The sequence below is a fragment of the Pseudophryne corroboree genome, chromosome 9 (assembly GCF_028390025.1).
Source record: "Pseudophryne corroboree isolate aPseCor3 chromosome 9, aPseCor3.hap2, whole genome shotgun sequence".
Taxonomy (NCBI): Eukaryota; Metazoa; Chordata; class Amphibia; order Anura; family Myobatrachidae; genus Pseudophryne; species Pseudophryne corroboree.
The window spans coordinates 379,175,142-379,188,417 of record NC_086452.1 but is presented as its reverse complement, the minus strand read 5'-3'; the positions used below and the strand labels follow the sequence as shown (position 1 = coordinate 379,188,417).

Genomic DNA, 13,276 nt, shown 5'->3' with positions numbered 1-13,276 from the left:
CTCCGGGTACCAAGTCCCTCTTGGCCCATCCGGAGCCACTAGTATAGTTCATACTCCTCTATGTCTTATAATTCTCAATACCTTGGTTATGAGAAACAGAGGAGGGAACCCATACACTGACTGGTACACCCATGGTGTTACCAGAACATCCACAGCTATCGCCTGAAGGTCTCATGACCTGGCGGAATACCTGTCCCGTTTTTCGGGCGGGACGCTATCATGTCCACCTTTGGTCTTTGCCAACGGTCCACAATCATGCTGAAAAACTTCCCTATGAAGTTTCCACTCTCCCGGGTGGAGGTCATGCCTGCTGAGGAAGTCTGCTTCCCAGTCGTCCACTCCCGGAAAGAACACTGCTGACAGTGCTATCACATGATTTTCCGCCTAGCGAAAAATCCTTGCAGTTTTGTCACTGCCCTCCTGCTTCTTGTGCCGCCCTTTCTGTTTACGTGGGCGACTGCCGTGATGTTATCCCACTGGATCAATACCGGCTGACCTTGAAGCAGAGGTCTTGCTAAGTTTAGAGCCTTATAAATTTGCTCTAAGCTTATTTATGCAGAGAGAATTCTCCAGACTTAATCACACTTCCCTGGAAATTTTTTCCCTGTGTGACTGTTCTCCAGCCTCTCAGGCTGGCCTCCGTGGTCACCGGCATCCAATCCTGAATGCCAAATCTGCGGCCCTCTAGAAGATGAGCACTCTGTAATCACCACAGGAGAGACACCCTTGTCCTTGGATATAGGGTTATCCGCTGATGCATCTGAGGATGCGATCCGGACCATTTGTCCAGCAGATCCCACCGAAGAGTTCTTGCGGGAAATCTGCCGAATGGAATTGCTTCGTAATAAGCCACCATTTTTACCAGGACTCCTGTGCAATGATGCACTGACACTTTTCCTGGTTTTAGGAGGATCCCGATTAGCTCGGAGAACTCCCTGGCTTTCTCCACTGGGAGAAACACGTTTTTCTGGACTGTGTCCAGAATCATCCCTATGAACAGTAGACGTGTCATCGGAAAAAGCTGCGATTTTGGAATATTTAGAATCCACTCGTGCTGACGTAGAACTACTTAAGATAGTGCTACTCCGACCTCCAACTGTTCTCTGGACCTTGCCCTTATCAGGAAAGCGTCCATGTTTCCTTTTAAGAAAAATCATCATTCCGGCCATTACCTTGGTAAAGACCCGGGGCGCCGTGGACAACCCAAACGGCAGCGTCTGAACTGATAGTGACAGTTCTGTACCAGGAACCTGAAGTACCCTTGGTGAGAAGGGCAAATTTGGACCTGTAGGTAAGCGTCCCTGATATCCAGTGACACCATATCGTCCCCTTCTTCCTGGTTCGCTATCACTGCTCTGAGTGACTCCATCTTGATTTGAACGCTTGTATGTAAGTGTTCAAATATTTCAGATCTCACCGAGCCGGTTGGCTTCAGTACCACAATATAGTGTGGGATACTACCCCCTTCCATGTTGTAAGAGGGGTACTTTGATTATCACCTGCTGGGAATACAGCCTGTGAATTGTGTGAGGGGGAGATGTCTCGAATTTCCAATGTACACCTGGGATACTACATGTAGGATCCCGGAGTTCCCTTGCGAGTGAGCCCCCTGCGTACTGAAACTCTTGAGATGACCCCCTACCGCACCTGAGTCCGCTTGTACGGCCCCAGCGTTATGCTGCGGACTTGGCAGAAGCTGTGAGGGGCTTCTGTTCCTGGGAATGGGCTGCTTGCTGCAGTCTTCTTCCCTTTCCTCTACCCCTGGGCAGATATGACTGGCCTTTGCCCGCCTGCCCCTATGGGGACGAAAGGACTGAGACTGAAAAGACTGTGTCCTTTTTTGCCGATATGTGATTCGGGGTAACAAAAAGTGGATTTTTCAGCTGTTGCCATGGCCACCAGGTCCGATGGACCGCCCCTTTATACGGCAATACTTCCACATGCCGTCTGGAATCTGCCTCACCTGACCACTGTCGTGTCTTCGTCTGGCAGATATGTAAATCACATTTACTCTTGATGCCAGAATGCAAATATCCCTCTGCGCATCACGCATATATAGAAATGCATCCTTAAAATGCTCTATAGTCAATAAAATCTTGTCCCTGTCAAGGGTATCAAAATTTTCAGTCAGGAAATCCGACCAAGCCCCCTCAGCGCTGCACATCCAGGCTGAGGCGATTGCTGGTCGTAGTATAACACCAGTATGTGTGTATATACTGTCATGATATTTTTCAGCTTCCTATCAGCTGGCTTCTTGAGGGCGGCCGTATCTAGAGACGGTAACGCCATGTTTTTATAAGCGTGTGAGCGCCTTATCCACCCTAAGGTGTGTTTCCCAACTCGCCCTTACTTCTGGCGGGAAAGGGTATACCGCCCATAACTTTCTATCGGAGGAACCCCACGTATCATCACACACTTCATTTAATTTATCTGATTCAGGCAAAACTACAAGTAGTTTATTCACACCCTACAAAATACCCTTATTTGTGGTACTTGTAGTATCAGAAATATGTAACAGCTCCTTCATTGCCCTTAACATGTAACTCGTGGCCCTAAAGGAAAATTACGTATGTTTCTTCACCGTCGACACTGGGGTCAGTGTCCATGTCTGTGTCTGTCGACCGACTGAGGTAAATGGGCGTTTTTACAAGCCCCTGACGGTGTCTGAGACGCCTGGACCGGTACTAATTTGTCCGCCGGCCATCTCATGTCGTCAACCGTCTTGCAGCGTGTTGACATTATCACGTAATTCCATAAGTAGACCATCCATTCCGGTGTCGACTCCCTAGAGAGTGACATCAACATTACAGGCAATTTGCTCCGCCTCCTCACCAACATTTTCCTCATACATGTCGACACACACGTACCGACATACAGCACACACACAGGGAATGCTCTGATAGAGGACAGGACCCACTAGCCCTTTGGGGAGACAGAGGGAGAGTTTGCCAGCACACACCAAAAGCGCTATAATGTATATAACAACCCTAGAAGGTGTTGTTTCTATATATGCGCTCTTAATATATCATTATATCGCCAATTTATGCCCCCCTTCTCTTTTAACCCTGTTTCTGTAGTGCAGTGCAGGGGAGAGTGGGAGCCTTCCTCACCAGCGGAGCTGATCAGGAAAATGGCGCTGAGTGCTGAGGAGAATAAGCTCCGCCCCCTTTTCGGCGGGCTTTTCCTCCCGGTTTTTTAATAACTGGCCTGGGTTAAAATACATACATATAGCCTTAATGGCTATATGTGATGTATTTATTTGCCAAATAGGTATTTATATTGCTGCCCAGGGCGCCCCCAGCAGCGCCCTGCACCCTCCGTGACCGTGTCAGTGAGCCGTGTGACAACAATGGCGCACAGCTGCAGTGCTGTGCGCTACCTCTCTGAAGACTGTGAAGTCTTCTGCCGCCTGTTTCCGGACCTCCGTTCCGCCGTCTTTCTTCAGCGTCTGTAAGGGGGATCGGCGGCGCGGCTCCGGGACGAACCCCAGGCTGACCTGTGTTCCGACTCCCTCTGGAGCTCAGTGTCCAGTAGCCTAAGACTTCAATCCTCCTGCACGCAGGTGAGTTGCCAGTCTCTCCCCTAAGTCCCTCGTTGCAGTGATCCTGTCGCCAGCAGGAATCACTGATTAGAAACCTAAAAAAAAAACTTTACTAAATAGCTCCTTAAGAGAGCCATCCAGTTTGCACCCTTCTCGGACGGGCACAAAAACCTAACTGAGGCTTGGAGGAGGGTCATAGGGGGAGGAGCCAGTACACACCATGTGACCTAAAAAGCTTTTTAGATGTGCCCTGTCTCCTGCGGAGCCCGCTATTCCCCATGGTCCTGACGGAGTCCCCAGCATCCACTAGGACGTTAGAGAAAAGATGATGAGCGTATCTGTCAACATTTATTTGGGAGAATAAGACAAGTGTGGACATGACCGTGCATCACGGGAGCACAACCAACACGTCTGATGCACCGGGCCACCTCCTCTCCCCTGAAAACACTATCTGCACGTCACCATGGGCAGTGTGCTGCATCCAGTCTCCACTGCTCTAGCAGTGAATGGTACATACCTCCCCAAATTCCAAGAGTCCCCAGTTGGCAGATGTGCACGAGTGGCTATGATGTGTAACAGAAGTGTCCTCTTTTATCCAGAATACATAGGATATACCGTCTGTCAGTAGCCAAACAGCGCCATCCTGGTAGCCGGCATACCGTCAGCGAACGCAGGAAGTCCTCTCGCGGGCTCTCTGCGCATCAGACCCAGTGGCGAGCTTTGCTCACCACTGGTTATATTCCCACTCGGGTGGTGGCGTGGACCCACCACCCGAGTGGAAATATGAGGTTGCGGTCGGGATGCCGACCGCAGGCATTTTGCTGAACGCCAGGATCCTGACAGGTGGTACAGTATATTAACAGCATACCCATTTACCCATCCTTTTCGCACCATATGCTATAAATGGGAGAGCGTCTGCCCGCCCGGACGGAGACGCTGTCTCATTCTAGAGATGCCTGTAGTCGCTAGTCGCACCCAGGCACAGACGGAGCCACGACTAGCGTGGCTCCATCTGTAATAAAAAGTTTTAGATTAAGAACAACAGTGCGTGGCAGGATGCACATTAAGGGTCAGTTGTACTGGTCCCTGGGGTGTGCTAAATTGAGCTATTTGGCATGATTTAAGGATAGGTGCTTATGGGCACAAATACAGACAAAAGTAATATGCCAGCTGTTACTATAAATAAATCAATTATACAAACAGATGCAAAGAAAACAGGTTATATTTAATGACCAATCTAAAAAATGCTCCTGGAAAGGAGAGGCCACCAATAAATTATAATTAATGCTTACCTTATGAGAGAGAGAGAGAGAGAGAGAGAGAGAGAGAGAGAGGGGGAGTCTGTAATTACATAAAGTAAATAATCACATTGCTATGATGCTGGACAAACGCCTCATGTAAATAATATGTGACGCGCACTAGATGGGGAGACTCAGAGGAAATAAAGTATGAGTGACAGCTTATGTGAAAATAAAACTGCCACGCTTGATTTCCCCCCTGCGATTGGTGTTGTACTGTGTTGAGAAGGAGGGGCTACTGGTGTGCTTCCATAAATAAGGGGGTCCGTGCCACAGAAATAAGAAGCCTGTCCTCTGCCTGAACATTTCCTGCACTTATCAGAGGGAAGGAGACTACATACACTGCTTTCCTGCAGCTCCTGAAGGGAATCACTTGCTTGGCCAGAGGTGCATGTTGTAACGCACCATGAATCCTTTTATACACACTTTACTCTTTTGCGCTCTCTTCTTTTTCACCCTTAAGGAGCTGACAGAGGCGTGCAGCTGTTTACGCGCTCATCCGCAGGAGCATTTCTGTCACTCAGACGTTGGTGAGTCCCCTCAGATACAAGCAATGTATGATAAATCCGGTTATTAGGTAACTTGGACAGTGGATACAGAGGCGATGACTAAAAACCCTCTTCTTCCCTCCTCAAGTTTGTAGAGTTAAATCCACTGTATGTAATTAAATAGATTGTGTTCTAAATGCTCTGTCTTATTTATTAACTTTTATGCTTATGTAGCGCCAGCATATTCTGTTGTGCGTTACAATTGGGAACAAACCAGTAATAAAACAATACTGGGTAATAACAGACAGACACAGCTGACAATCTATAGATATGTAAATAATCTATGAAGTTTACTCTAACCTTAATAGTGTCTACAGAGGATATTTACAAACAAACCACAAACGTGGTCTCTTCCTTTAGCACTACGATCATGCAATGTCCTTTTTCTAGCTTGCTAGAAATTAGACAGTTTACAAATATCTTGTATTTAAAAGAAACAAAAACAAATGCTGAAGGTTCTGGTGAAAATGGTTCTGAATATTTGGGCAGCTTACTACTTGTTTCTGAATATAAATGTGGCTGCTAAAGGACAGCTGCGGAGAAAATGGTCTTGTATCACACTGGACAGTGAGAAGTGCTCAGATTTAAAATGATCAAGTATGTAAACGGATGAGAATCTGTATTCTAGAATTCCAGCTGCCGATACATTTTATGAAAGGGTCACATTCAGAAATCTGAGACATTGGTGAATAACTGATCTGTATTGCTCTCTGTGCTTGGTCTCCTGTTGTTGGGTACACAGTTGAAAATGTAAAGTCCATTTAATTCATCATCTCATGCTGTGGCTCCTTAGATCTCATCCTGTGTGTACTAAGTGTACAACATGGCTCTCTGCAGAACCTCACAATTTGCATCTCTATAGTGCAGATCGCACTTTGTGCATACTGATTAATGCTTCTTAGGATGCTGCTAGACTATCTTTGTGGGCCAAACGCCTAACTCCCAGAGTATTACTTACACCAAATTTGTCGGTATGTAGTTTTGCGAAGACAAATTATTTATTTCTACAATCACGATAGTTTGAGTATTTACCTAAATAAATGATGCTATTGTGGTGTCAGGTATAAAACATATTTTATATTTTCCTAACAATTTTAACTTTTTAAACTTGCAATTCTCTGTTTTATTCAGTGTGTGTGTGTGTGTGTGTGTGTGTGTGTGTGTGTGTGTGTGTGTGTGTGTGTTGTTTGCATTCATCATCTACTGTTATGTGATCCTGACTTCAAAGAAAAATACTCAATACACATATTCTAGAATACAGTGGTGACTTATGACAGGGTTATGCCCTACCTCCCATATTGTCTATCTAATAAGGGGGCGTGGCCTATCAGCTAGGGGGAGTGGATTTGCAGAAAGTGCAGTGATCGCAAGCCATGCCCCCGTTTTCGTGATTATGGGGGCATGAACAGAGCTCAGTGAAGCTGCTGGCCATGTCCCGTGTACCCCCACCCGTCTGCTAATGCACACCGACTCTCCTGTCTTCTGATTACTTCCTCCCACTCCTATCTCCAAGATTTTTCACGTGCTGCTCCCTTTCTCTGGAATTCTTTACCTCTACTCCTCAGACTCTCCACCTCTCTACAGAACTTCAAACGGGCTCTTAAGACCCACTTCTTTACCAAACCCAGCCAAATCTCATCCTAACCCTCTGTCCCATGCTCGGTCTACCCCATCTGTGTCACCCCTGTCTGTCTGCCCCTCCCCTTTAGAATGTAAGCTCTCACGAGTAGGGCCCTCTTCCCTCATGTGCTTATCCTTTTCTTACGTTAATAATCCTCAACTGCCCAAATCCTGCAGTTTTTTGGCCACCTTGAAACTTATCTCTGTCGTTTACTGGTGTAGTTATGCTTAGTTACCCTGTACTTGTCCTACATTGTCTTCAACTGTAAGTCACTGTTTTCTTGTTTTGATTATGTGCATATGTACTCTGTAATTGGGCGCTGCGGAACCCTTGTGGCGCCATATTAATAAAGGATAATAATAATAATAATAATAGACAGCATCTATTCGCCGCTGCTCTACTCAGAGCAGCGGGTGACAGGGGGATCCCCCAACTGCCCCCCTCCCTACCGTGGGACACTGCGACCCATGGGTGGGACAGCGGGACAGACTGTGAAAAACGGGACTGTCCCACCAAAATCGGGACAGTTGGGAGGTATGGTTATGCAGTGCAGAAACCCCTCTATTTGTACTAGACATCCTACTTTACTTATCTGAAATTGTTTTGTCAACCATCGTTGTTTACAATGTTGGACTGGGGTATGAAGGGTTCACAAGGGGAATGCAATCACAGTGCCCACTAAGGGGCATGTCCAGCTGCTGGAAGGGGTGTGGCTATCTGACCAGAGAGGAGTGGCTAGGCATTATAGTAGCACCATAGTATATTATATAGTCAAAATACCTTTCAAATAAGGTCAGTTTCACATTCTTTTTTTCACTATCATTGATCCCTATCTTGCAGGACATATCGTCATCTTTATCACAGTATGCTCTTGTGTGGCCCTTATAAAGGTTAGAAGGACAGCTAATGTGGCCCCCAAAGTGTATCAGGTTGGCTATCACTGTCCTAGTGGATGATCCTGCATTACACCCGGCACATACTGTATACTGCAGTAGTGTTTTCTCCTGGCTTGAACCTGGCACATACTGTATACTGTACTACTGTTCTCTTTCCATACAACTAGTGCATATGCCCTTACAGTGATAGACGCAGTTTGAGATAGGCCCAGCTCTGCAACCTGCAAAAAAATACATCTTACCTTCCTTGAGCATTTTATGCCTGCATATTTGATGCAAAATGTGTTGAACTTAAAAATGGCCTCTCAGTATTTTATGGTACCCAGGGCCTGATTCCGAGCAGCACGCAATGCGCATGCAATACCGAAGTTCATCTAGTTGAGTGATTTTCGCAAATGCACACGAGCAAATATTGTACAAAACTGCATGGGGCATGGATTACACAGAGAGAGCGCACAAAGGTGCTGTTGCGGTCGAGGTGGATGGTATCAGAAATGTTGTGGAAAAGTGATGGGTGCTCCTGGGCAGTGGATAGAAATGCACACAAAAATGTAACGTACAGCGGGCGTATTATGGGAGTGCTGCGGAACTATCAATGCAAGTGGCTGCATTCACAAATGCACAGCAGCAGGTATAGGATGCCATGACCTGCCGGAGACACCGCACCTACCATAGGGCTGCTGCAAGTTTCTATGGTACGACTGATGGTGGCATCTAAGGACGCATCAATCTGTATTACTGCGTGCACAGATGCTGAAAGCTGGTGACTCAGTCTCTGCACACTCAGCATTTGCAGCTGCATCCACCTCTGAATCAGATAATCTAACTAATTCTCAAATAAATGTCTTTGTTTTTTTGCTTTTTTCATGGAAAACAAATTAGAAAGTTTTAGTTTACACAAACACTTTTTACAACACCATGGGTCAGATGCATCATCGCTTGGAAAGTGATAAAATGGAGAGTGAAAAAGTGTCAGCCAATCAGCTCCTAACTGCCATTTTTCAAACACAGCCTGTGACATGGCAGATAGGAGCTGATTGGCTGGTACCTTTTCACTCTCCATTTTATCACTTTCCAAGCGATGATGCATCTAGCCCCATGTCTACATACTGTATGGGCAGCAATGAAAGGGGGATAATGTCTCTGACAGATGGAGACTGAGGGTTAGGGACACACTTGTTATTGGATCAGTGGTCAAATGGTCAAAACTGTACTTGTATACACTAGTGATTTTCAACCTTTTTGAACTTGCAACACACTGAACAAGATTTTAATATTGCCAAGGCACACCATGAGACCCCATGGAAAAAAATGAACGCATTGTGCCCCACACGGAAAAAACAACAACAACAACAACACACAAATTGGCCCCCATGGGGAAAAATGCACACATTAGACCCATGGGAAAAATAAACACACACATTGGTCCCCACCAAAAACACACACACTGCCCCCTTAGGGAAAAAAAACATACACTGTTCCCCACAGAAAAAAATAAATAAAACACACATTATTACCCCAGTTCCCCACAGAAAAGACTTATGTAAATTGTTGGTAGCAGAGAAGGGAAAGGAGCTCCCAGTCCATCCCTGTACAATGTACTCAGAAGAAGCCACCCGGAAGAGCAGGCATTGGGGGTTATTCGGTGGTTAGCAAACCAGAAAACTTAGCAATTTGGCAAAACCATGTTGCACTAAAGGTGGGGCAGATGTGCAGAGAGAGTTAAGGGCCCCATACACTAGAACGATTATGCCCGATTTCAGCCCAATTCGGGCATTAGGGACGATATATTCAATGAAATTGGGCATTTTGGCTGTGTATCCGATCCGATCTGATGCGCGACCCCGTAAGCATCGGATCGAATCCTCCAGATTGAACGTGCTGCACTTGTGATATGTGGGACCCCGCAGGCATGGCTGGGATCGCCCAAGATATATCGGATGCAAAATGACAGCATACGATGTATCTTGGGCCATCCTGCTGCCCGGGAGTCTGCCGGGGTGATTGCTAGCGATCACCTGCGACATGTCAGATGAACATGTCGCAGTAGTGTATGGGTCCCTTTAGGTTTGGGTGGGTTATATTGTTTCTGTGCAGGGTAAATACTGACAGCTTTAGTTTTATACTGCAATTTAGATTTCAGTTTGAACACACCCCACCCAAATCTAATCTCTCAGCACATTACATCTGCCCCATCTGCAGTGCACATGGTTTTGCCCAATTGCTAACTTTTTGGGTTTGCTAACAACACTGAAAATCCCCCATAGCCTCACAATGAGTCACTCCCATGAGGCTGCTGATCTCCGCAGGTCAGTGGAGCATATGATGGGCTCCTCCAATCAGAGCTCAACACACGCTCCTCTGACCTCTTTGCAGAGTTTCATGGTATTTACCCAGTAGTTCAGTGACCCGGTACCCGCGATTAGCTTCCCGGCCCCATTAACCCACCCACCACCAAAGCTAGGTCAGTCAAAACAGCCTTGAAGACTGCCCGGCAAGCAGCTGCACTGCAGTCAGCGTGCGGCTATATTAAATGGCACTGTTGCCTTAGGCCTGCGCACTTGCGACAGAGGGCATACAAATCAGTGGTGCCCATCAGGGATCTTCCCGACTCCCCAGCAGCTCAAAGCAACATTGTTTGCTTATCATCTAGGTGGAAAATAGAGTTTAAGCATTACCTACCTTTATACACCTGTATCACTCTCTGCACCATACCTAATTACATTAAATTGATTGCTTAATCATGTGAGGTTATTTATTATAGGGAGTTAACTCCTGGATTCTCCTAATTTAAGAAGCCCCCCCCCTGCCGGCCAGAAATAGCTCACTCCGGCTACCTGTGGGTATCACATTACTTGTGAGAAGGATTTCTGCTGCAAGTCCTTTACATGAAAACATGCTATATTATTTAAAGAAAGCATTTTTTTTTTTAAGTAAAAAACATATATTCTCTATTTTTTTCTTTTTTTATTCATTGTTTTTCCATGAAATTGGAACTGGAAGAAACCCATATCCAGGCTTTTAAGGTGTCCATATACTAGACCACAGGTTCTCAAACTCGGTCCTCAGGACCCCACACAGTGCATGTTTTGCAGGTAACCCAGCAGGAGCACAGGTGAATTAATTACTTACAGACACATTTTAAAAGGTTAACAGGTGGTGCTAATTATTTCACTTGGGATTCTACGAGGAGACCTGCAAAACATGCACTGTGTGGGGTCCTGAGGACCGAGTTTGAGAACCTGTGCACTAGACGATATTTGGCTGTTTATGACGGATCGGAACTGCAAATCGTTCATAATAGTGCAAATCATTCAGTGTCTGTGAACGATAATGATGCGCGGTCCCGCTGATCGTTGGTCGTAGCTTCTGATCTTCTCTGCTGCAGTGAAGAGCTGAAGCTATTGTCAACAACAGCATGCTCCTGGATGTAGCCACTCCCAGATCTTAACATATATCTTAAAGATATATCATGTGTATTGTACTATATCGTTTGCCCAGGACTGCCAGGGGAGTTCAAGGGAAATCAGTAATGAGAAATCATAATTTACAGGTCGTCTAGTGTATGGGCACCTTTACAGTTCTACTGCACATGCTTAGAATACTCCAATAATGGCTGGTGTGTGCAACAAATGACCACGCCCTCAATGTGCCATTTGGAAATGCCTATTTGCATGTACTAAGGGGGACATGTACTAAGCAGTGATAAAAGTGGAGAAGTGAGCCAGTGGAGAAATTGCCCATGGCAACCAATCAGCATTGACGTAACATTTATAATTTGCATACTATAAAAGTATACAGTGCAGCTGATTGGTTGTCATGGGCAACTTCTCCACTGGCTCACTTCTCCACTTTTATCACTGCTTAGTACATGTACCCGTAAGTCCCAAATTACCCCCTCTCAAATGATGGGAAATATGGGAAACTAGACTTTCCAGAAAATCTTTCCTGTCACCATATGTTGTTAAATAAACCCCTAACATTAATAGGGAACATCTTAAGATAAGCAGCTGGCAGATACCTCATTAATTTGTCAGGTATTAAAATTTGTGGGAATAAGGAACAATAGATGACTCAACTTCTACATCCATGACTACCTACCCCATGGCTTTTCACCCCCAGATGATTAATTTAATTTATTTGCTTGTGTAAACATTGCCGCATTTTTGTTAATGTTTTTTTTACGAAGCATGGAATTATGTAGCTTAATTTTGTGCTATTTAGCCCTTTATTTATATCATTACATACTGTAGCACTGTTTTTTGGTGTGTATGCTACAATTAAACACAAAACAAAGAATACTGTACAGCTGATCTGTGCTGCAGACCAGCGCAGAAACAAAAATTTACAATTCTGTCTGATAATATAAATACATGGCTGAAGGGCAGCAGAAAGATAAACATATCTCTTGAAGTTTATGGTGCAAGGTGGCTGTTTTTGAGAGAAATAGCAGTTGGCACAAGAATATGGGAGGTGATGGGCACACCTTGCAAAGTTCAGTTGGGGGCACATTGCTTTGTGCAGCAGTGCAGAAATGTGATTTCATATTGCAGCCAGTCATATGCTGTAGGTAGCTGACCATCCTCTTCAAGCCAATTTAAATCACTCACCCTTATATGGCATATATAAAAAAATCAGCTTTAGTGCTTTTATAAAATACTTATGTATAAATCACTTTTCAGCTTTTCTTTGTTTGAAAGGGATATAACATCTATAAAGTTTAAACATGCTCCTTCACACTAAAGAAGAAAAAAAAAATAACGTTAATAAGGGATCAATCAAGACGTTTCCTTGGCTGCCGTAAAACAAAGCACGTTTGTTCAACTGTGCACTTTCTTGAGGGTCAACTTCAAACAATATTGCTGATCCCCAGTTACCAACTAGCTGTGAAAGTGTTCTGAAAAGGCTCAGGATTCATGTTAGATCCCTTACAAGAAACAAGCAGAGAAATTAATTAGGTTTGGGCCAAGCACTTTTCCTCCTCACTTTTGTGAGAGTGATTAGTGGTGTGACATTTTGTCTTTACTTGTCAGTTCTCTTTTGTCTGGTCTAGCTGATTCTTTTTACAGCATGCATGGATACAAACCCCATCCAGCTACAGAGTAAAAACCTCAAGAATTCCAGCAGGACGGGAGAAGTGAAGCGGGGTGAAATGTGCACTGCTGGCTGTCAGTTCTGTGTAACTAACAGCGGAACAATAACGGATCCCATTCAAATCCGGCTCAGTGTCTGAGAAAAGAGGAGCTGGATAAGGTGATCTGAGAAAGTAAATGACACAGACCAGAGTGTAGTCTTGTCGGCAGCGTGGGGGGTGTTGGCAGTCATAGACAAACAGAACTCTGGATTCAATGCTTGTTGATACTCGCTACTTG

The 13,276-nt window shown here is 45.2% G+C and overlaps 2 protein-coding genes across 4 annotated transcripts in view; one reads left to right on the top strand and one right to left on the bottom strand.

The window, feature by feature from the left end:
- SYN2 (synapsin II) overlaps window positions 1-13,276 on the bottom strand; it is a 590,154-nt gene that overhangs the window by 115,580 nt on the left and 461,298 nt on the right. The gene's annotated exons all lie outside the window — the stretch shown is intronic.
- TIMP4 (TIMP metallopeptidase inhibitor 4) overlaps window positions 5,113-13,276 on the top strand; it is a 63,563-nt gene continuing 55,399 nt past the window's right edge. Inside the window, exon 1 of the mRNA XM_063940773.1 lies at window positions 5,113-5,369. Within this exon, the coding sequence (XP_063796843.1) occupies window positions 5,246-5,369 (124 nt within the window). The 5' untranslated portion in view covers window positions 5,113-5,245. The remainder of the gene's footprint in view (window positions 5,370-13,276) is intronic.